This window comes from Pleurodeles waltl, chromosome 8, assembly GCF_031143425.1.
Source record: "Pleurodeles waltl isolate 20211129_DDA chromosome 8, aPleWal1.hap1.20221129, whole genome shotgun sequence".
Classification (NCBI taxonomy): domain Eukaryota; kingdom Metazoa; phylum Chordata; class Amphibia; order Caudata; family Salamandridae; genus Pleurodeles; species Pleurodeles waltl.
In genome coordinates, this window is record NC_090447.1 from 20,403,571 (window position 1) to 20,429,516 (window position 25,946).

General features: G+C 40.6%; 1 protein-coding gene across 1 annotated transcript in view; it reads right to left on the bottom strand.

The window, feature by feature from the left end:
- LOC138249315 (transient receptor potential cation channel subfamily M member 2-like) overlaps positions 1-25,946 on the bottom strand; it is a 211,399-nt gene that overhangs the window by 150,535 nt on the left and 34,918 nt on the right. The window contains exons 9-10 of the mRNA XM_069203274.1: positions 9,829-9,931; positions 5,146-5,267 (exon numbers count right to left, since the gene is read on the bottom strand). Of these exons, the coding sequence (XP_069059375.1) occupies positions 5,146-5,267; positions 9,829-9,931 (225 nt within the window). The remainder of the gene's footprint in view (positions 1-5,145; positions 5,268-9,828; positions 9,932-25,946) is intronic.

The window sequence follows — 25,946 nt, forward strand, 5'->3', positions numbered from 1 at the left end:
TTGCTGCAATAAAAACACAAGGGAGAATAGCTTTAGATGCTTGGCATGTAGGGAAATTTTGTATATATCGAGGTGAATCTTATTATGACAACATTTTTGTAGGAGCGAGTGAGTGTAAACATACGTTTATCTTTAAGGCCAAATGGACATTCATGATGAACGGACTTGACCCTGTCATACCAGGTGTATATTACATTTGTGGGTATGGTGCCTATTATCGTCTTCCAAAGGGATGGTGGGGGAGATGTTATTTGGGTATAATATTCCCAAAGGTTTATCAGCTGGATGACCTATCGATGATTCAAAAGACATCTGGATCGCATCGTATCCAGAAAAGAGAGACCGCAGCTGCTGTGGTAGGAGATATATTTGGAGCCATGATTCCTTCATTGGGAGTTGTGTTGAATTCCATCAAAATAAGAAAGTTGTCTACTATAGTGGATAACATGTTGACAAAGTTTTCAGGTGCTATAATCCTGATAGATGCTGAACTTGCAGCGGAAAGAGCTATGACTCTTCAAAACAGGCTTGCTTTAGACATTCTTTTAGCAAAGGATGGCGGCGTTTGCAAAATGCTTGGTGCACGACACTGTTGCACGTATATTCCAGATAACAGTGCAAAGATTAAAACAATGCTTGCTAACCTAACAAAAGAAAGTGCAGATATAAGGAATTGAAAGAACCAGGAGTGTGGGGGAAAGTTGGAAAGGGAATTGCGTCAGTGGGAAGTTGGCTTGGTGGCATTTGGAATGGAATATTGCTAAAAATAATACAGGGAATACTAATAGTTTTAATTTGCATTTTTGGAATTTGGGGAATAAAAAGAGGAATAATAATGATAATGGAAAGAATTAAAAGAAGGAAGGAAGAGAAAATTATGAAAAGAATGGCAGAAGAATACAAAGCAAAAACTAGGGGAATTAAAAGGAAAAGAGAACTGACAGAATTTTAATGGAATAAGATTTGTGGGCATGATTTGGTGTGATGACAAGTAGTCATCAGAGGAGGGATTGATGAAGCAGAAATGAAGGTTTTACATTTATTAGCGCATAAACGTAGTATGAAATAATCATGTGTGACTTTAACCGAACTAATAAAGATTGTACGGGGACAAAATGTGCCCTCAGAGTAGTTTGCCAACATTTATAAGCGTGCTTTATATAACGTGGTGTATTAGAAATTGCACTAATCCGACATAATCATAAACGTGTGCTACGATTTGCTTGTTTGAAATGTTTTAGCTTAGCATTACTTTAGCGGAGGCTTCGGTCTAGTTGCCTGGTCTCACGGTTTAGATGCTCGTATTTTTCCAATGTGCTAATAAACGTGTATTTTTGCTTGAAGCTGTACTTTTCCACTGAGATCGTTCACATGCTTATCTTAAGGTTTCGTGCCAGCCTGGCATTTTTCTCTTTGCTCCAAGGTCAATCTGCAGGTGCGGACAATGGAGGCTCTGAAAGTGAGTTAATTGGTATAAAATGTTGCAACTTGCGTACCCGTCTCCAAGGATAATGTATGCTTAAGTAAAAGCTTGAGAACTGTTGTTTTTGATTGGACAATTTGAAGCTAACCTATGAACCCTCCAATGGAAGACCCTACTGGATTTGAACTGTTGTCTATAAAACCCAGGTGCACGAGAAGAAAGTAGCCATTACCAGCCCGATACCCGCCATTTTGCAGGACATTGCAGCTATTATGGCCCACCTTGCTGCGACGCCATTTTGAAAGAGACTTTGATGCTTTCTCTAATCGAGAGAAAGAGACTTTAAATGATTCTTGCCCTAGAGACTTTAACTTTGATCCCTTTGCATGAAGTAGTTTTATCTTGCCGCCGTGAGGCAATCGCCCCGTCCACCCCTGCCCCTTTGCCCCGTCCCATCCTGATCGAGAAACGGTACCTGTGAGACGAAGACTTCCTTGTATGCTGATCGTAATTGGTAAATATGAAAGGAAATTGTAAAATTGCATTGCGTTTCTTTTAGGTAACCAACTGCTGATTTTGATAAGATCCCTAGTTAGGAGTTTTTCCAAATTAACGTTGCTAAATTGTTTTTGCATGAAGTCCCACATGCCGATGCTAATTTGAGGGTAGATGAGGATTCTTTTTGTTGCACGATGCAATTTGAGACCTTGTTATGCTGACTAAATGTATGCAATTAGTTCATTACAGATTATAGTATTAGTGATTTGCATTGCTATTATCGAATGCCTTGTTATTCAAATGCTGCATAGATTGCACCTGTTTCGCCGCTATGGACAGCTATTAATGTTCATCTACGTATATCATTTGGTGTTGAGACACATCTATATTGTGCTAGCTTTGTTAATATAGGGAAATAAATTCACTAACTTTGCAACAAACTGGTGTGGTTATTCCTGACTGAAAGGTCAGGGTTCGCCAAAATGTATTCTGGATTAATTGTTAAGTGTTATGTTGATCAAGGTATTGCTTATGTTCGTTATTGATTATCGATTTGATTAAATTGACTGATCTCGGGTGAAGAGGGTCCCACTTAGCCAAAAGATTCATCGGCCAAAAGAGCGTCCAAAGTACGGGTAAAATTATCTGTACGGATTGCTCTATCACTAGCAACATGGCGCCTGACACAAAAATAGTTGGCAACCTGTTGTAAGCGGCAGAAAATTACTGCACTCACAATGACAATATGGTTGAAAGTATGGTTACACACTGGTCTACACGTTCGTAATAATTGGAAGCCTATGTATTGAGGAATCTGGAGACATCAGGGAGAGAACGTGCAAATGTAACAAAGTAGAACAAGAAACCTTACAGCTGGGGAAGCAACATGTGCTTGACTCACGTGAACAATTAACAAGGGAGGTGCAATAAAAAATGTAATACACATCACGCTCACCAATGACCAAGAAATATTATAACTGAGCAAACAAATGAAAGTATATAATATACGAGATGAGACCAGAAAATGATTGGCTTGGCTAAGAAAGCAGGAAGAGAGAATAATACAGGTGAGAGAGATTAAGGCATGTACGGGTGGTACGATAGAATATACAACTGTAGAATTATCTGATTATTTCCAAAATCTTTATAGCTCCAAAATGATTAACCATTTTGGGGAAGTGTGAGAATGAATATTAGATTGCTCAATTCATCAACCAAGAGTGAAACAAAGATCTCTCCTAGACAGAGATTGCATCAGCTACATTTGTTATTTTATAATTATAATATGGGAAGGCCCTAGGGCCAGAAGTACTACCCATAAAGTTTTTAAAGAAGATGTCTCAGTTAATAAATTCAACTATATACAATATGCTTGTTTAGTCCCGAGAAGAAGGAAGACTATCAGTACAACAAACCCAAAGAGCATAAATAGCACTAATACACCGGTGCACGGCATGGAAGGACTAGATTATGTCTGGGCTACAGATTTATCTGCACTTGAAATGAGTATTTCTAGCAAATTATGATGATTAAGATCCCTGATGAAGTCCTGTTGGTTGGACAAAACACATTGGCTGGGCTAAGAACTCTTTTTTTTTAAGAATAAAATTCAATACTATACACATTGGCTCCTGTGATTTCAATGGACTGAATAGACGATGGACATATATTTGGACGCCTGTTGGACTCCTTTTGATTTTGTCTTACTATAAAACTTAGAGTGTTCCACAACTCTTTAAGTGCTTCCCTGTACAGTATGCAGACTTTCAGTAGACTTGAGAACAGCCCCTGCAGTTCTGATCCACAAAGAGGGAAAGCCCATGGACTCCACATCATCACTGAATATATAAGACTAAAATGCTGGCCAAAGAGTTCTGGCTAGTACACCTCCACCACTCATTGCTGACCTGGTTCACCCAGGCAATCTGGAGTTTATACCTCAAAATAACCAACCAGACTTGATATGACGTTCATCATGAAAGGTGACAAGGATAAAGTTAATTTTCTTGATATTTGAATTAGAGAAAAAGGTGGCATGTTCTCTCTGTTGATTTACACTAAACCCATGGAGAGAAATAACTTATTACACTTTCATCCAGGAAGTCTTAGGGTTAATTTACCCAGTGGTCAAAGTCTAAGGACCTGCTGCACTTGCAGCAACAAGACAGAATATTTCCAAACTACAGCACACTTCAAAAAAGGAAAAAACCTCCAAAGATTAACAATCCTGCCTTCAATGCAGGCAACGTTGCACCGTTGCATGGCCCAAGGGTTCCTGCGTTGGTGCTAGATAGCGAAAAGTGAGCCAGCACAGAGAGGGAGCAGGATTGTGCCATATGTTAGTAGATATGGAGAATTCCTACCCTCTCCTCTCCTTTTGACACAGTTACCTTGTTGTGTTGTGATACGTCAGATGTAAGTAAATATGCCCCCAAATGTGTGGTTGTCTTATGGTCTGTCAGCATTAACTTGAGCAGGAAAACAAAATCATATTTTTTAGCTTGAATGTCAAACACATGGCTGCATTCTAGGCTGCCTGAAGTCCTTGCCAGACCAATGTAAGGGAGTGACCGAATCCTTTCTATTTTGTTTGGCAATCAGTCAGTCAATCTGAGCTGTTGGCAAAACCAAAGCTGGAAAGCTGGTAGACTCAGTTAAAAGGTGGTCAAATTGATCAAAGCTCCTTGCTGAGCGCCCAGCAGCCACAGACCCGAAAGGAAGGCAAGTCGGGTCACCACAGTCATTTTCTTTTGCAGGAAAACCAGAATTGTGAGGCATTTTAGGTTGTCATCCATGAGCTGGTAGGTAAATAGACCAAGATAAAGGAGTACAATGGTCGTAATACAGTTGCATTTTGGGGGGAAGGTGTGTCTGTAGGACCTGAAGATGGAATGCCAATAGATCCAATTCCATAACTTGTACATGAACTTGAAATTGACCAAGGCTCCAACTACGACTTTGTAATAAGTGACCGTGAAAACATTGAACATGAGGTGCTGAAGCTTAACAAAATCCTCTTAAATATACTTCTTTTTTGAGGCATTCATGCAAAGGTCTGCACCTGTATTGTAGCTCCAGTGAGAATTAACTACTAACATTATCCAGTCGAGAATGAAGATTTAGTTGTTGGAACGTCACAAACACGTTAAAAACAAACAGAGTAATAGTAACTAGTCCAAATTAAACACTAGATGGTTCCAGGTTATCCATCGGGTACTACTCACCTTCCACTGCTTGTCATCAGTGAAGATATCACTCTTTGCGATGTCCACTCTGTTCCAGGACACGGCTAGCTTCAGCTGGTAGTCCCAGTTCTCGTGGCCATGGTGATCAAGGCGGCGAGAGGCTACATTGGCAGCAAGAGGGTATGAAAAACAAAAATGTAATGCACTGCGTGACAACCATATTAAGAAGTTGAAGTGGCAGAAAAGTTTCAAACTAACCTGTCCAAAACCATAACAGACAGCAGGAAAGAACAGCACTGTACCTTACCATCTGCTTTGCAGTAAGGTGGGAGTAACACTAAGCAGAAGATACATGAAAAATAATACTAGTAATAATTATAATAATACTAAGAATACAAATAAGATTAAGAATAGGTATAGATCAGATAATTGATGATAGCATATTGTTTCAGTACCTATGCAATAAAAAATGTATGGCAGGTGCATAAGTAAATTAGTATTAGCAAATACATCTACTATTGGGGGATTGAAGCAGGATGCATGAAAACAGTAACTAACTCATATTTCATGGAGAAGAGCGGTTTTCCTGATTTTGGTGGATCTTCACACAGATCAGGGAGGAAGGGGATGGTATGTGGGGCCTTGTGGAAGAGAGACCCATAAGAAACTTGTCCAGAAGTCTTAACTGAGATGATAATCAGTGCAAATATGGCGGAGAGAACTGAGAGTGGACAGGGAGTGAACTATTCCCTGCACTGGGACATTACAAGAGACAAGCAAATTTGGGCTTTGATCTTTCTCCTGTAGTGCAAGGAGAGGAGCCCTACTGGCCGCTTCCCTATGCGGTCCTGTTCACCAAAGGCACATTTACTGTGAGGGAAAGGAAATTGAAAGTTTAATAAGCCAGCCCACCCTGTTGTTAGCAAAAGATGCATTAGGTATCTAGTCAGCCAGGTTGTTCCTGATCACTATACCACCTTCATCAGGACCAGTTATAACCTAAATGATGAAAAAACAACACATTGAATCATAAACGATAATGCTGCGGGGTCTATGAGTAAAAACATGAAGGAAATTCAAAATCAATCACAATAGTAAAATGTCAGTCAACACAAATACATATGGACAAATCATTTAGCACAAATAATTTGGGCTGATGTTGTACTTTTAGTCCCATTGTAGTCCATGTTCTTACATATAACAATCTTCCAAATAAACATTTAATTCAAAACCTATCTTTTGAGATTAAGACAATGAGTAAAGATGTACCTTGTTTGAGTACAACAATTAGTCCAGTCACTACAGTAGGTGTCAGAAATTTAGACTGTGCACGTCATGTAGCTATTAACCAATCTTTCAGCATAAAGCAATAGGTCTAAACATGTATTCTTAGTTCCATTTCAATCCCTGATCTTACTGATTAAAGTGACTTTTTTTGCTCTATGAATTACTTGAATTTCTGTGATGTGATTTTTTTTTTTATTCCAATACGAATGAACTAAAAAGTGACCCAATATCTGTTTAAATTAATGTGGTTTCTAGAGTATTATCATCTTATGTTTTTGGGGCTTAGAAGAGTCTATATAGTTTCTCAGAATGTAGTTCTCCTCAGTGTGACCAATTATTAGTCCCTTTCTTTCACAAAATCTCTAGTATTTTCCACTACACTAGTATGCTTTCCATCTGGCATTTCTTTTCTGCAAGTCCAGTGTTTTTAAAACTTATGTTTCCTATTTTGCTGCTACAGTTGCTTCTTTTTATCCTGGGATTGAAAAGGTACCCACCATGCCTTCCATTTTGTGAAATGCTTATTCATGTTTGATGATGAGATTTGAGGTACACTTCTCTTTTCCCATTGCAATACCTTTTATAAACATGAACCTTTTGATGTTGTTAAGAATGCCTCTAATCCTGTTTTTATGGGCTGACGTGTAGCTGATTTCAAGATGGCCTATGATCCCTCCTGTCTTTGGATGCATACCCTGTAACTACAAAGGGTTATTGTAAATTAACTGATGGCCATGCAAAAGTTTGCGTGTTTCCACATAAAAGCTGTCTTTATCAGTTTGCGGCCGGTCTATAATATGTATGGCAATCTGATGTAAAACTCTTATCTTGGTAGATGTTGTTTAATAATCCATGAGGTTTCTTAAAATCTTCTGCAGTACTTTTCGTTCTCTTCGCTTTGTATGTGGTCGTAGAGCCTTCTTATATCGCTACGTATTTATACACTCCCTCAGGGACAAGTTCTTCAATCCTGTATTCTTCATTTTTCTCAACGTTCTCTGTGTGCTTTAACCATTTATTTTCCCATATATTGTTGGCTGAAAAAACATGGCCTGTAAAAATTGCTTTGGGATAGAGCTGCATTGAAGCCCAGACTCTTACCCTGGTCAGCACCCCTGTGAGCTCCTCTGTCAGCCAACATTCTTCCGTTCCCCCAACCCTATTCACCCCAGTTTTGACTTGTCCCTCCCATTAGTATAGCTTAATTTCCAAAAGACTCAATTCTTCCTCTTCATAATCTATCTACAGAGTCCCATCTTCATTCTGGGTTCTTTGCTGCCCCACAACAAACTGTGGTGTTGCATTGAGCTTGATTAAACTCTTTAAAGATGCTGTAACAACTATAAATGAGTGAACTACCGGATATACCTAGTAGTTCAGGTGATCTTTCCATTCACTGATAGTGGTAGTTTCTTCTAAGACACCACTTTGCTGCCCCACTCTTCTTATCATACTTTATTGCCTCAACACATGGAACTCTGATTTCTTTAATACACTTCAATATTTAATTCCACTGGGGTCTCTTCTGAAAGTGATTTATGTCTAGTCATCCTACAAAAAATACCTTTTGGCCAGATTTGGTCCAATTTATTGTCATCTCACACATTTATTTAACCTTGAAGCAGGTGTAGCCATAGCTCAACTAAACTCCTGGTCCTTTTCATTACTTTCTGATTGGTCTTCAGTGATACTGGGGAAGCTGACCTTCATTCTTAGATCTTGTAAGGCTGGCCTTTAGGGATTGGTCTTGGGTGTGACACTGGTCTACAGAGCTTTCCATGTGACTGCTCTGGGACACATGCCATTGCAGGCGATCCCTAAGGTTAATATACAAGTACATTGTCACCTTTTTCTCCGCTTCTTAAATCCTCACTCACAAAAAGCTTGGCCTTGGAAGAGCTGCGTTGTTGGTGCACTCTGACAATCCATGCCCATGGACTTAGACACAAACGACATCATTACATGTAAGACTGGTACCTCCATTTGCCGGCCCATCAATGTTTATGGGCCATTTGTTATTGGAACTTAAAAGAGAAACAAATCACTGGTATAACCTGTGTGCAACTACAGGACACAAGTGATTATAAGTAAATTTACTAATAACAAGTTAGCTAAAGCACAATCAATATTTTTTAAATGCAGGGCAACGAACTACATGGCAGTCCTCTACCTGTAAAATTCTGTAAAATGTAGCTGCTGTTTACATTTTTTTTATTTTGTACTTAAGGCACCATTTTGTGCAAAATATATATAGCTCCCATAACCACTTATGTCTTCTTAGAGAATCTCACTATCACCAAAAAGTTGACCTCCTGTGACATATTTTTCATTTCACAAAATCAAGGGGCCTACAGACAAACACATTCAGACATGACTTATATCAAAGGGCTCTGAGCTTGAAAATGAAATTAGAGATCTGACTGGTGTGATCACCTCCTTCACCTCCAGATTGTGGAATTTTACAGTTAAATGACCGACCATCCCTGAAAGACCTAAGATTATCTGATTGTCCATTGAAGGACGATGCAGGTTTATTAATCTCCGTCCCCATCTTCAGTGGACCCAAACATAGGGATTTGCAAAGTAGAACGGGGAATATGTGAATGAATAAATAAAGTTAAATCAGAAACTGACATTATATATCACAGTTTAAACAGCAAACACATTCTCTGTATGTCTCAGATAGGTCGAGGATTGCACTATTTAGTTGAGCTCTCTCACCTTCCTCCTATATCTTTGTCATTTTTCTGAACCTCAGCTCATTTTGAAGTGTCCAGCCCAGCTTCGGATCTTTCAGAATAGTGGTTGAAGCAGGCATGCTCAAAGAGGCTTCAAGAAGGGAGCAGGCCAGATCAAATGCAATCAGAAAACCCATATACTTCTTTAGTCCTGACTAGATTTGGCAGAACCTCAGACATAGGCCTGTATCAGCTCCATACCGTAGGATCAGATGGTCTGAACATAACAACAATATTCAATTTCATAATATAAGTCCATTAAACCTTTGAAATGTAGTGACTTTGTTCAGATATAAATTGTCTTTCTGTTTAAGATCTGCTCCTACTTTGTTAGATTTGTGTGCTCCAGGTGAGGGGAAAGTCCATCGGAAATTAAGGAATGGATTTAGCTTAGAAAATTTGGAATATACAATTCAGTTAATTAAATGATTTTACAGAGTTTGTTTAAGAAGTATTGAATAAAGTTTTCAAAAATGTTCACTACTCTTGAAGAGGATGGTACGCAACAAATGGGTACAATGAGTGATTTGTCAATGCACAGGCACAGAGTATGTAGTTGGATGTACCATGGTAGACAAGAAGTCATATGAATTTCAAAGAGAACAGATGTGAAGTCTTCCCAACAAAAGTCTAACTGTTCAGGCAGGTGTTCCTCAGACTCAGTGTCAGTCTTTATTGTGCCATCGAACAGACTCACCTTTCAGGAGGGCCTGGAGAATAGCCACATCCATATCCTGAGCACCATCCTTGTCCTCTCTGAAGACGGTGAGCAGCTGGCTCATGCGCACAATGTCTTGAATCTAAACAAGTGAATCAGAGAGAGATTAGCAATGAGAGCAGTCTCATCTTCGGTCGTCAGTATATAGAAGTTTTAATATTGGCCTCCGACCTGTATCATGATGGCGTGATGACTCCACATGACCTTCGGTTAGATCGATTGCAGATAAATGATGAGTTTTTAGGGCAGGCACATTTTCAAATACTTGAGTAGGTGGCCAAACACCCTCAGTGTAATTAAATATGAGAAAAAAATGCAAACCAATAGAGGTGGCCAGAAGTAGAGAGGACATGCTCCACACAAGAAAACTAGAATATGGGTTGGACACCCACCAACTGGGCTTGTTGCTGGGGTTTAGGAGCACCCACACTACCATGGTTCTCATAGGGAATGTATAGAATGGCGATCCTAATTAGGACAGTGCTGTATCTAGGGGACCTCTCACTTATAGAATTAGAAGATTTTCTGTTATATAGAATGAGAATGTATAGAAATATATCAAACTAAAGTTTCTACTACTTAGGAATTCATTTTTCTAATTCAGGAGTTAAAAGCATATGCTAGGAAGCACAAACTTTATGTTCTGGACAGAATGGGACTAATGCACCGTTAATCATGTCTCCAAATTCACAGCCAGCCATACACAACAGGATTATGTTGGGTAGCAGCAATCCCAGGAAAAGAAAAATGGGATTACAAACAAAAAAGTCATACAATGGATATTGTCATGTTAAGTTGTCACTCCGCTTGGTATGACAATGAGTGGGTCATAGCAGACATCAGAGGGCAAGAAACATATCTCTGTGTCTGAGAGTCTCTGCGTTGTAGAGTACTCTGTCATTCATTGAACTGAAACATAAATAATATATAAGCAATCAAGACTATAAGAGTTTAGCATATCATGCCTTTCTTTTACCAAGACAACTACCTTCACTTTTGTGAGTACATTAAAAGCACGTGCACAGACACACACACACACACACACAAATTCCTCATAAATGACTCCCCTAACCACATATTACTACCCAGTAGAATGTATATGCATCATGAACAAAAGCAATACAACACCATTTGCCACAAGAACAATAACAGGGTTTCAACAAAGAAACATGGAATCCCAGATTCGTTTTTATGGACTGGGGCCATAGGAACATTGTAACTCTATTTACAATCCATTCAATACAAAATGTACCAATGAGTTTTGGTTGTATCTTCAATTTTTCTAAATTCATATTCTTAGTGAGTAGTGGGAGTTATTTTATGATCAGCATATAATTTATAACTAGCTTTGGCTTTTTCTAAGACCTTCTGTGCTAATTCCCAAACTTCCATCAGCTCAGTTAAATGGTCTAATACGAAAGGAACTGATGTGGACGACAACAATTCTAACAGTCATATTCTGGGATGATGTCCATGCATTAAAAAAAAAAGGTTACATCCCAGTAGCTACATTTTCAGGACTTACTATATGTTAATCCTGCTAGCCATATCATCTAACTCCAATCCCATTTTGTTGCAAAGCTCCTCATCTCAAATATTGTTCAACACACTGAGTTAATCTTTCAGTCTGCCTGTCAATCTGGAGGTGATAACTATCAGACATATAGGGCCTAATTACGAGTTTTGGCGGAGGGGATTACTCCATCACAAATGTGACGGATGTCCCATCTGCCAAAGTAGAAGTACCAATATATCCTATGGAACTTGTAATACGGTGGACGGGATGTCTGTCATGTTTGTGATGGAGTAATCCACTCTGCCAAACTCATACTGAGACCCATGGGCTTCTATACCAAATTCTTAACACAAATCAGAGCAAAGTCGTGAAGTGTGATTCCTGCCTGTAATTAAACAAAATGGACTACTAAGTTCTTGAATGATAACATTGTACAAAGATTTGTGCTAACACTTTTGAAGTGTGCAATGACCTATTTTCATTACATGTTCCACAAATGGGTAATTATATTATAAAATCTATTGATGAAGTGTGCCAAGATGTAGATGACAAGGCTATGATCTCAAAAGACTAATAGGTTTGTCCTAGGTAGAGAACTCTTAATACATGTGACTCACCTGAACTTATTCTTTTACATCAACAAATAAAGCTGTCCACCAAAATATCTTCTAACTGCTGCTAATTCTGGGATGCCCAGAAGTCTTAGAATCATAAAGCCAACTCACAGCTTGTTGCCCTTTCTGAGGTCAGGTTACATCCGCTGCCTCCCCTGGATACCATAATTATTCATTCTCACTTCTGTCTTTCTGTTCTCCTCTCTAAAGACTGTTTCTAAATGTACATTTGACAAGAATGATTCCACTGTAATTAAAGCTATAAAAACTATTTGAGGTATTGGATGGTAAAATTAATAATGGCTCATTAATCAGTTTATTCTCATTTTCACATTGCTTATGCCGAGGCTAAACATCTGTTTTTACCATTATTTCGACCAGATCTGAAATTAACTACAAAATCATAACCAGAAAAGATCAACATCCATCGCAATTCTGGTCAGATGTTCCACAATTTTGTAACTGGCATTATTTCAATGAAGTTGGATCCTATCTAAGTTTCATATTCTCCTGATCAGAACTCTGTGAGTTCTATGCATTGAGTACTTGTGCATATTCATTTGTGCTCGGCCCCATCATGTGCTCCAAGTTTTGATTAATTCTATAAAGATTTACCAGTAACAAAATTGTGGCAAATGTAGCAACATTTTGAATATGATGCAATGTTGTTGTTTAATATAAAGCCATGAGGAAGCAGGATGCTCTAACAGTGTAATATGTATTGGATAAGACTGTAATTTCAAAGCACATCTAAAGACTGTGACTGTATTTTAAATGGAATAGTGAAAGAACTGGACTTCATTTCCAAACCTCGAGACAAACATTCCAGTATTAATATGTGTTTACAGGATCTTTGAAATATTATATTCATGGAAATATTGTAATGTGCTGCTTTTGTTTCAAGGCTAATATATTATTTAAACTCATTCTGTATACGAAAAACCTCTCTGAATGTACATGTCAAAAATGATAGACCATAATATAATACTCATTTCAATCCTAGTCTCTGAGGATAGGGTCAGAGTGCATTACTGCTGCAGTGCCTCACTCTACCACCCTGCAGTTACCAGGAGAGTATAAAAGGACTAAAGAACTGTATCTGACTTGCACCATGATGGAAGATGAAGTCCGTGCTTCTGCACCAGTCAACTGAAGGTGCTTATACTCTGCACTCAAGTCTTTAAGAGAAGCTCCATTTACCTATTACCCCACATGAGCTGGCTTAGACACATATGGCCAGATTTATCAAGGTTTTAAGTCGCCCTTGTGCCATGCAAGGGGGTGCAAGGGCAACACAAAACCTAAATAACGCCCTGAATGATTTCATAAATGTAGAATAACACAAGTTATTGCAAATCGCTGCCTTGCATTACTCTTCGGCAGGGAGGCATTCTGCAGCACACACAGAAAGAGAAAAATGCCTTTAAGAATTGTTTTTGTGCAGGAATGTCTCCCTTCCTGTGCAATGCAGGCAACTGTGCAACATTATGCAAGGTTGCCTGCACTGGCGCTAGGGAACCAAAAGTACGCCAGTGCTAGTAAATGACAGGAATGCACTGTATAAATGTTAAATATGGTGCATTCTTGCTCTTTCCCTTTCATGCAGTGCAGTCTATCGCTTGCACTGTATGAAAAATGTATAACTATGTCCCTTATTTGACACTGCTTGCCGACCCAGAGTAGGAGCTGTTCCTGCTAGTGCATTCAAAGCAAGGCTCATCTGAATGAAGGCTTCTATGCAGGGGCAGCTCCTCCACTATGGCTGTGGCATTGCCCCCCCCCCCAGCAGCTGCAAAACATTTACAGTAAAACCATGATAAACTGTGTTTATCATGGTTTTACTGTAAAAGGGGTGGGGCCATGGTACTCCCCCTCAGTGCGCATGTATGTTTGGCCAGCCGTCTCGGGCCGGCCAAACATACATGTGCACTAGGCTCTCTCCAACCCGGCACTGTGTTGCCAGGTTGGAGACAGTAGGCAGAGGCTCCCACTTTGCCTTGGAGTGCGTTGGCTGGGCGCTCCCTCCAATCCTGTCAGCAGCATGAAAGAAGCTTTTCGATGGGCAGCAGGGCAGGCTGGGAGCCTGCGCCTGCAGTGGAGGAACCGAGCGCAACGGCGCTAAAGGTAACAATTTTTTTTATTATAAATTTTTTGTTGTTGCCCCCCTACCACCACGCACTGCGCCACCCCACCTCTTTTCCCTCTCATGAGCCGCAACAGCTTCTATACTAACTTTATCTTTACACTTTGCAGCTGAGGAAATGAGGGACCAGATGTTATAACGGTGCATAGCAGCAAACGTACGTGATAGCACTCTGACACAACTATATCAGTTACTTAGTGACACAGGTTTGACTTTGGACGCAGACAAGTGTGAGTTCACCAAGTCAAAACTGAAGCTCCTTGACCCTACCTTTTCAGATGGGGGTATGACACCTAATCCTAAAGTACAAACTCTGTCAAATGCTGATCGCTCACAAGATGTTTCAATGGTACACTATTTTCTTGGCATGGCCAGTTACTGTTTAAGATACCTAAAAATCTTTGCAACTCTAGAGCTCCTTTAGGAGAGGTGACAAATAAACATGTTTCTTTTCAATACTCATCAGAATGGGAAAGATTTTTCAAGAGAATTCAACAAGCATTTGAAAATGCTGCTGAAATGGTATAGTTCAATTGAAAGCTTCACACAGAGGTTATGGTTGACACTAGCCCAGTTGGGTGGGGCGCTATACTTGCACAGCACAGTGGACACACGAATGCTCGAAGGCATATTGTGGCCTATGCTATTAGAAGTTTGTCCCAAACAGAACGTGCGTACTCACAATCTGAGAAAGAACGTTTAGCCGTGTCATGGGCTTGTGTACATTTCCTGTACGGAAAGGTTCTTATGCTGGTAACTGATCATCATGCTCGCTAACCATGCGTGGCCATCTAAAATCGAAGATAGCCCCTCACATTGAACAATGAAGACTATGACTACATGAGTACAATTTTACAATTGTGAATTGTACAGGAAAGGATCAGAATCCTGCTGGCTACTTTCCAAGAGTTCCAATACAAGGTCATAATACTCCATCCAAGAATGCTGAAGCCTACATTTATTTTATCTTCAAGTCAAGTACACCAGCTACTATATCATTAGCCCAAATTATAACTGCAATGATAATGAAATTCTGAAGTTAAAAGACTTAATTACACATCAGTAATCGAACAAACAAATTTGACCTTTCACCAATGATGGTCAATATATAAATTTACAAAAATGTCAAAGATGAGTTGTCCATAACTCAGGAAGGAGTTATTCTGTGAGGGTCGAGAATCCTGATTCCGGAGAGTCTGCGACAGAAAGTAATTGAAGTGGCTCACGAAGGACATTGTGAGTTTGGGTTTCCATACTTAGATGAAAGAGTTGAAAAGGAACTTAAGCTCTGTCATATATGTCATTGCCTTTCTACCATTGTTACTCAACATACTTTGAACATGTCAGAACTCCCTAAACATGCATGGGAGGGAATAGCCTTCAACTTCTTTGGTCCACTTGACAATGGACATCATCTAATGGTGATGGTGGATGAATACTCATGTTTCCCATTAGTTGAAGATGTCTTGTCTACGACTCATGACCAAGTCAGTGAAAAAAAAGTATGGCATCTTCATGACCTGGGGCAACCACGCCATTGTGCAGTTTGGCAATGGCCCATCTTTTAACAGTAAATAATTTAAATAATTTTTGGAGCATCTAAACATAAAGCACCAAAAGAGTACAACCTTTGTGGCCGCAGGCCAATAGACTTGTTGACCATTTTATGAGTATGTTAAAGAAAGCAGTGCAGCGTGTAACTCTTGAGAAGCTGAATTTTAAAACAGTACTAACTTATTGTTCAACTCCCCACTCAACGACAGATGAAAGTCCTGCAATTTTGATATTTAGGACAGTAATGACAACCAAGTAACATCAATGGACCAACAAGAGAGACCAAAGTGAGAACATGATTCATACAAGGAAAATTAAAGCTTATGCAGGCAACATGCAAAAAGGAGATTTGGCGATTGCCCAACAAATGTGCAAAAGAAAATCTCATGCTCCCTTTGATGCTGAACCTTTCTTAGTGGTGTCTACTGAGAGAGCATAATTTGGCTGTATCATTATGCGTTGCAGAAGTGACATGGAAATTTAGTCAATGACATATATAGAGTGTGTTCAAATGTGTTCATGTTAACACAGTGCATTGAAAATCATACAATTCAAGGTACAGTCATAAGTATAAATGTAGAAGAGTGATATGTGTGTTTTGTAATGTCACTTATCGACTGGAAAATAACACATGTATCCATTCATACTCAATGTATTGGGACTATTGTATCATAGTTAATTGATATATCATTGCAGTTATTCATCACTTGTTCTTATGAAGAGAGCCCTACGGTAAGTGTTACTCGCACCTTCGCCATGCACAGTTGTCTGATCAATAATTTTACTGCAAATGTTGCAGTGATAATATGGAAGTTGGGATAGAAGATGTCATCAATGGTATAATACGTGGAGTAATTAACTGTGCATGGCGAAGGGATGAGTTTAAGTTACCTTAGGATGCAAGTTATGGTTACTTGAAAGAACTCTAACTATAACTGCTAAATTTCTATGGTTTTGTGTGAGTAAATTCAGAACCTAACTATAACGTCCCTGTAGCCTTTGTTTTTTTAGTGAATTTTTTATTATGTATAGTAATTTGCATTACTAAATGTTAATACAACCAACTCTGCGCATGGCCTTTGGCCGTGCTTGGCAGCCATTGGATACACTTCCTAGCCTGTGGCCAGACCCCGAGGCCAACCCCCTATAATCCCTACAGTCCCTGCTGTCAAGCCCCCTAACCACCCAACCCTATGCTGTGCATGGCCCTTTGTGCCTGCATGGCGGAAGTTAGCCACAGTCTCTCTGGTTGTGAGAATAGTTGTGAGAAGCTGTATCTGGGGGGTAAGAGTGGCTGTCAGAATGTCTGTTTGGGTGTGACAGTGCATACATCAGTGTTTTAGTGGGTGCATCAGTATGTGTGCGGGTCTGTGAGTGGGTGCATGTGGGTGTCAGTGGGAATGTGACAGTCGGAGTGGGAGGGGGTGCGTAACTGTCTGAGTGGGTCTATGAGTGGGCGGATGAGGGATTGACAGGGTCTGTGCGAGGGAGAAGTAAGTAAGACAGTGGGTGTGTGATTGGGAGAAATTGATTGAAAGAGAGACAGAAAGAGAGAACGAAAGTGTGAGGGAGAGAGATAGGGAGTTTTTTAGGCTTTGATGTCCGATATACTTAGAATGAGATATTTGTGTGCAATTTAAAATAAAAAATGTATTTCTCATTTAAAAAAACAAAAATTATTTTTACTTTATTTGTAAAAAAACAAAACAAAAAGAGGGTAATGAGTGCAGCTGGACTCATACCCCCAATGCTCAGTATGAATGTCTGCTACCTTCACAGTTAGCTACTGCTTTTTTTTATTTTCATTTTTTTAAGCCCTTTATGAGCTATCTGAGACCCCGTGGTCCCTCCTTATTTATTTAAATATATTTCACAAAAATGCCCTTATGGGTTATCTGGCACCGTGGGGGAAGCCTTAAGGCTTCCCTCGCAGTGCCATTGCTTCAGCAAGCAGGGAGCTGCTTTAACAGCAGCTCCCTGCTTGCTGAAGCATTTCATCCCTGTTCCCTGCAGATGAAAAATCAGTTTTGCGTCCTGCTTGACAGGTCCCGGTATCAAAGAGTGGCTTTTTTTTTATAATTAAAGCCTCAGGGAGGTGGTGGTCCCAGGGCTGTGGGGAGGCTGGGCGGCCCCTCTACACACAAAATTATTATTGCCCCCAGGACCTGGCCCACCCGGGGGCCTATCATAGACAAGCGTGGGAGCCCACACTTGTTTTTTTTTCATGCTGTAAAGTCACAAATATCATGATTTCGCAGCAAAAAAATAAGTGAAAAAATGCTTTTATGCTTTATAATTTTTCATTTCACAGAGGGGGATATGTAGTGTCTTGCATGTTTTAGGAGGGAACCTTTTTGGCTCCAAACAGACTCTGTATCAGTGGCATAATGGCTAAAAAGGAATGTAATGAAAGCTTTGTTTAGAATGCTGGAGTTTACAGGTACACACGGTGGAATACAGACGTGAATTACAGCTCTGTATGTGGTGTAGTAGTTGGCGGGTTACTCAGGATGAAGAGGATGCTGCAACTGGCAACAAGATAGGGGAAAAGAAACAATCATGAATCTCACATCTCATTAGACCATTGTGAGAATTGCTGACATCGTCATTGACAATGGAATAGGATAGCATGCATCAACAGTCACTCTAACCACCACTGAAGTCTTGTGAAATGAAACCACCTTGCAATACTATGACCCTTCCAAATACCTGAAGTGGACAATGGATGCTAGTGCCACTTGTGAAGGGGCTGTGTTAATGTAGAAACTGGACAGTGATGAGTGGACCATAGTCGCATATGAGACCCACTCTTTCGTTCCCAGTGACCAACATTAGTCGCATATCAAAAAAGAGGCCATTACCTTCTTGTGGGTTCACAGAAATCTCCAGGTCTATCTGTATTGACAATTTTCTTTCAGGCCACCCTAAACCTTTAAACTTTAGCACCACTCTGTAAAGTATCTACCTTCAAACCACCACTATGACTCAAAAAACACATTTTGCAACTCGAAGAGTACTCCTTCTAGGTCTTCTACAAGTTAGGACCCCAGAACACAGCAGATTATTTATCTTTTTTCCTCTAGCCTGTCAATGCACAAAAAGCACAGTACGCAGATGAGCTGTAACGATATGCATAATGGTGGTTGAGAGGACCCAGTCACTTTCTGTCAACACAGATGACATAAAGGCCACAACCATGAATGATAACTGCCTATAACTTGTCGCCTGTTCAGCCCTAATCATTTGCTGGAAATCTCTACTACACATACGTACACACTGTATGAAGAGTGCACGCCAGGCAGTGGATATATTCCATACTGTCGATTTGAGACTTCAGAAAGTCTGTTCCTGAAAGTAAACTGTGTCATCATACCTGCTGCACCTACTAGCCAAGTACTTCAACTCACTGTACAAAAAAGACCCACCTTTGGAGCAAGGTGGTGATGGCTTTCGGGCTGTTGATTATATCATATGCGGATGATACCGAATTGGTGTTCTCCCTGTGTCATACCCAGGTTCCTTCTTCTGTGATTTTAGTTCCCTGTCTATTGGCAATGTCCAATTGGATGCATGATTCCACCTTAAAACTTAACAGGGGAAAGTCAGAACTCATGATCTTGGGCAACCGTTCTCTGTCTCGGCTCGATCTTGGATGGCCAAGGGTCTTGGGTCCCCTCTTCCCCCACGCCTGCTGTAAAAAGCATAGGTTCTTGCCTGGAAAATGCACTAACCATGGAAATCCAAGTCACAAAATTAACAGCTACCAGTAATGGGCTGCTTAGAATGTTGAGGAAGATTCTTCATTTGCTACCTTTCCCATCATGGTAGTTCTTGTGCTTATATTGGCTCGCCTGGACTATAGAAACTTAATGCACTTGGAAGCTCCCAAGTCAACGATCAGGAAACTGCAGGTGCTACAGAATGCTGCAGCCCCTCTTCTGTACAATCTATCCACACAGCACACTCTTAAAGCTCTTCATTGGCTCCCGGTGGAACAGAGGATTAAATTTAAATCTCTCTGTATCGTCTGTAGAGCTTTGATGAACACTGACCACCTACTCTGTCAATCATTTGTTACTCCCTATACTCCTACCAGGTGTCTCTGATCTGTTGATGTTCCCCTGGTTGTCATTCCCCATTTTAAAAGAAATTAGGGGCATATTTAAGAGCCCCCAGCACCTCGTTGCACCACATTGGTGTCATTTTTAAAATGCTAATGTGGCCCAATGAGGCCAAAGCAACTGCACTAAATTTACAAATTGCATGCATTTCGCCACTTTGTAACCCTTTGCACTATATTATGCCTGCTCGAGGCATAATCTATGCAAAGGGGGCTTTTATCCATTAGGGGAGGGGGCAAAGAACTGGTGAAAAGAAATATAAAAGATTTATTTGCGTCATTTATTTTGCCACTTTTAAAGCATGCTCAAAGCAGGCACTGAAAGGAGCCATGCCATTGTTTTCAATAGGACCTCAATGGGTGTTGCAGGATTAGCGTGAAAAGTGTAGACGGGAATCCTGCAAAGCTCCGAACTAGCATAAAAAAAGTACTACGCATACTTACAAGGTGGCACTAAGTCACTTTTTGTGGCTTAACTCCGCCTTGTAAATATGCCCCGGACACAGTTCTCTGTGGCAGAGGGGCGTGCAGTGGGTGTTGCTGTGTCTGTTCCACCACAACTCCTACTGCTTTTGATGCTGCCCCAGATTTACAAGAATCTGTAAATCTGTGGCAGCACCAAAAATTAACGCCACCCGAGGGGTGGCGTTAGCATGGCGCAACGAGGAGAAATGCTTTCATTTCTCCTCGCTTTTGCTTTTTCTATGTGTGCTGCATTCTGCCGCACACATAAAAAGAGCAAAACCGCCATGAATGATTGTTTATGTACAGGAAGGGACCCCTTCCTGCATATAAAAAATCAATCCCCTCAACGCAGACACCCTTGCATTATGGTGCAAGGATACCTGCGTTGGCAGAAAAATCTTCTGCCGACCCAGAGGGAAACGCAGGGATGTGCCGTATTCTTGTAAATATGGCGCATCCCTGCATTTCTAAACTGGTGCAGGGCAGCGCTGCTAATTCTGGTGCAGCACCCCCACAGCGCCATTTTGGTGTAGATATGGCCCTAAGAGTTGAGGCTGTTCTTTTCAGTATAATGCTGCTAAGTTATGGAATTCCTTGGCCTTCTTCCTGTGGGCACTTGACATGGAACTCTCATTTCACAAGCACTTAAAAACCTGGTTGTTTGCTCAGAAGTGTTTAGTAAAGTTCAGTCTGCTTTCTTCAGCCTCTTCTGACTGGCGTTGGATGTACACTTTAGCCGTGGGAAGCCTACGGGTAGCAGGCGCGCTATAAAAGATAGATGATGATCATGATGATGTTGTAGTTGCCATAACTCCACCAGGGATCAGTGTAATCTCTGAGGAAGGATTACACCAAATGCAAAACCGACATAACCTCTGATTTCACATCATCATGGGAGAAATGAAAGAAATACAAACAGAACCATGTGTACAATTAAGACCTAAATTTGGCAGCCACCTAGATGGACAGCACTTCTCAGCAACGATAGAGACCCACACCAGATATTGAGAGGTAGAGATCATCCATACCACGTTTCCTTAAGAGGTCCACCCAAGATCAAAAAGCTGATGTCCACTCATTGACTGACAGGATCTATTCACAGAAAATGGGGTCACCATCTAGGAGTAAAAATGTACTGAATTTTTGAAAATCCTACATATTACTGCATTAAGATGAACCCATACTGGTATCAAGACAATGACATGGCCAGCTGGTTCATGAGGACCATTAATTTAAAAAAACACAAATTGCCCATGATACAAGGGCAAACCGAATAGGCCATCTACAGTTTTCTTTGATAACCGGACGTGAACCCATCCATTTTGGCTCAAGGCATTCGGTGGACAACTCCATACCCTGTCATGAGTCCAATGAACCTCCTATAATTGAGAAGGTCACTTTGTTGTCCCAAATAAATCCTACCAATAAACAAACAAACCTCTGGAGAAGAGCACAGAGTTCTCTTTTGCAATCACACATCAAACTGGATGGGGCATCTGCCACCACTGACTCCCTTTGTGGTTTCTGTTGCACCTCTTGCCTGGCACCCAATAACATAAGGAGAACTGCAAGTTTCAGCACTGCTGATTCATTTCCCAAATTAATTGTTTGTATTCCAAAAATAAAATGCAGAACAATTCATGTTGTCAGATTTGACTGAAGGTGCCTGTGGGGCATGGGAAGGCAGGATGAAGCACCCTGTGACGGGACTCGCTGTCTCAAGGTAGCGCTATACAAGGCTGGGAGAGTTCCTTTCCGTCAGACAGGAGGCTAGTTTGTTGATGAGTTATTCCTTCAATGTTTGGCCATAAGAGATTTTATTGTATAGTTTGTAGACCACCTGAATTTAAGTATATGGCTGAAGCCTCAGTTTTAAGTTTTTAAATGGGGTTTCTTTTTTAAGAGGAGGTTGAGGGAATCGGGGTAGTAGGTTTACTTAGAAGAAAAAAATCCTAATTTAATTTCCTAACTCATCTCTATGGCACAAAATCTCTCAGCCACATGGCTTTCAAAGACACCGTTTAGACTCAAAAGTAAAAATTGTGAAAATGGAATGACTCTGGTGTATAATTTTTCTAATACATTCAACATACATGTCTTTTTATAATAAACAAAAGAGCAAACCCTTGAAAAAAGTAATGATCTTAAATGGAATAACAGGTCACTGCATGAGGTATGTATATAACTAAATGCCTGTGGGCAGGGGGAGCAGTGGACGTTTGTAACTTTGAATTGTGGAGTTTTCACTAAATGTGAGTGAAATTGGGGTCCTAAATAATTAGACCAACTGCATCTATCAATGTATGTGTGCAGACGCTGGCAGTGGTTATCAGGCCACGGGAAACGCCAGACAGTCCAGCACTGCCACAGATTCCAGGTTCACTAGGCTAGAAAGATATAGGGGGTTATTACAACTTTGGAGGAGGTGTTAATCCGTCCCAAAAGTGACGGTAAAGTGACGGATATACCACCAGCCGTATTACGAGTCCATTATATCCTATGGAACTCGTAATGCGGCTGGTGGTATATCCGTCACTTTACCGTCACTTTTGGGACGGATTAACACCTCCTCCAAAGTTGTAATAACCTGCATAGAGCCCTCCTAGGAGACTGATAGAAGGTGTGTGCCTTTGTAGCAAGCTCCAATCTATTTTCCTCTGTGGATCTCATCCTTGCATTTTCTATAAGCAATTTCACTTGTTGTTTTAGGGTGAGATTTAGATTAATAATCTCTTGAACTCCCACAGCAGAGGTGGATTTGCTAATATATTCCATCCAAATTGACTTGCTACTCTGCATGCTTAACTAAATCAAATTTCTCAATGATCCAGGGGGAGCTGCGATCAGTTTAAGCTTTAAACTTTAAATAATAATCCCTCCATAATTGTTTGATTGCTTAAATTTAATTCTCTTCATATGTGAGAGGACAGTGATGCATCTGGGAGCTGCAGTAATCGTCTATAGTACCAACACTGTCCCTTGTCTAGCCAAGTGGCAAGCCTACCTTTAAAGACCAACAAACCATATGGTGGAATTAGCTATGCATCAATAACTCTGTAGATTGCACTCAAATCTGGGCCTGACATTTGATTCAAGAGTTTCTGAAAGCTACCAGACCTGGTTACTGCCATTCATTTAATAGAATCAAGTTGAGCATAGTGTATACCTCGTAGACTGAAATAGATATCCAAGTATTTGAAGCTGGAAACCAGCTAAATTTTGGCCTGGCCTAATACAAAGTAAAATTTCTTAACTTTCTTTCTCCCAAAAACCCTCATTTTAGACTTGGAGGCGTCAATGGAAATCATTTTATCCCTACAGTAATGTGACAAGGCATGCATCAATTGTTGCATGCCAACTAGAGTATGATAAAAAAAATAGTATTGTCACCATACTGGAAACACTGCAAATGTGCCCATGCAAACTTGGGTGGGAAAGAGTTGGCGCCCACCAGAGCACTATTAAGATCTGTCACATATAAATTAAATAACAAGGGTGCCAATATACAACCTTGTTTCAAACCCTGAGTGGTCCACATCTTTTGCGTTACTCTATTTCTGAAATCTTAACTCTAACCCAGGTTTTAGCCTATTAACTCATTATTGCTCGCAGCAATGCAGAGGGAATACCCCAGTTCCAAAGCTTTCGCCACAGCCTTGCCCTATCCACTCTATCAAAAGCTGTTGTATAATCGATAAAAGTGGCATAAAAGCAGGGGCTAGCTTTTGGTTCGCTGCCTCGGTCAATTTGGAGAGGATCACCAAGTTATCCTCTGTGCTGCTCCCCTGTATAAACCCTGTCTGAGTGTTTGAAACACATTTGTTGGGAAAAGCCTCTTTCTTCAGGTCAGCATTAAGTATTTTTGCGTAACATTTCCTGTCTACATCAAGAAGGGCTATTAATGAAAATTTGCTGGCTGATCAGGAAGGCCCTTTTTGTGAATTGGATACAATATTGAACCCCCCCAAATATTAGGAACATAACTTGTAGTAAAACATTGATTATATAATGGACATAAAAAATGTATCCATGTTGCACTGTATTCTTACTAATCAATTTACTGCCCCTCTTCTCCTCGATATGTGACTCTGATCCTGCCTTCCTTGTATACTCCAGCTGGCTAGCCGGATATGAGCCACAGAGGATTGTAACATATTGCATCCAATTGCCAGTTGAGACGGAAGGCTGAACTCCCAGTAAAGTCCCACAGGACCTATGCTGCACAAGTCTCCAAATTTACTCAAGTTCTTTAACTTTAATGCCTCATATAGCTCCACCCAAAGTTTTTCCTCTCTCTGCTGTATCAAGGCCCATACTTTAGCTCTGTAGGACTTTCAAATTTGCCGTACCTCCTCTACGAGAACGTTTCAGTGGCTAATCCTCGGAGCTTTTCTCAAGCGATTAGTCATCTGTTGTTTGAGAGTTCTAAGTTCAGGACATGAATGCTTAAGCGAGGAAGCCTTATGTGGACAATACTACATCACAGATCATTAACCATGCACAACTCAGCTTCCACTCCTATTAGTTGTTAGTGTGTATTCTAGTCTTTGACCATGTCCAGCGCTCCACTGACTTTTTGGTATTTTCACGCTATTGAAAGACCATGTACTGACATTTAAGGACTATTTCATCAGCAAACTACGTGCAACCACATGTCATCCTCCACGCCTCCCTGGACAGCTTCACTGATGCTACTGCTCATTCAAAGCCATCCTAGCTTCTCTTCTACAATAGGAATCCTTTTGGCCTCCCAGGAGGGAAATCTCACGACCCTTTTCACAGCTGCCCTGAAACAGCAAAGGACACCCCCCCCCAGGCCTCTTACAGCCACTGCAGTTGTAAATCGCAGACAATTGTTCTGATTTTACCAGGCACCGGACAAGGGGCGCAATGAAAGCAACAAAGCAAAGTAGGTGTGCCCCTCTCCCCATGAGATCACGAGGTCCTCGACTGACTGCAGCATCTTAGCAGCGTGGGATTGTGTGCTATGGCTTGTTCTTAGTACAATAGCGCCATACTACACTGTTAGATTTATCCCAACAGTGACTTGCAAGAACAAGAGTTTTGGGCAGTGAGTTCTCTCTTGGCAAATCAAATTTTCCAGTATGCAGAGGGTAAGTCTCTAGGGTACAGGGTTTTTTAAACCCTGATTGAGGGTCACAGGGCATGCTGTAGATCCCTGTTGTGCTTGAAAGTGATGCAGCCACTGTTGACTAATGGCAGATGTAGATGGCAGCACGCAGCATCCCTGATGCCATATCCCCAGTGACCCAACTACATATTCTAGCGTGTACAGCATAAATGCACACAGTCCAAATCCGAGATACATTTTCAAAATTATAGAACAACCACAATGACCATTATTCTAATTTAAATGTATTGTTTGTAAATAGGGCCTACGTGAAAATCATAAAAACAAATGTTTGGATTCAGCAATAGTGGTAACTGTGTTGTTTGCTGGAAAAATTAGGCTTTGCTGATCGGGAACAACTCAAGGTTCCCACCAACCTAAGTTAGGGTAAACCTCCAAGGAGTTAACTCTGCCAGACCTAATGGAGAACCAGTCTCTCCCTGCCAATGCTCCACCTCCATGCTTGTCAGAGGTGATGCCAGAAGCAGTGGGGTCTCTATTGGTGGCACCTCCTCCACTTGTGATAAACATATAGACTGTTTTTTTCCATATCA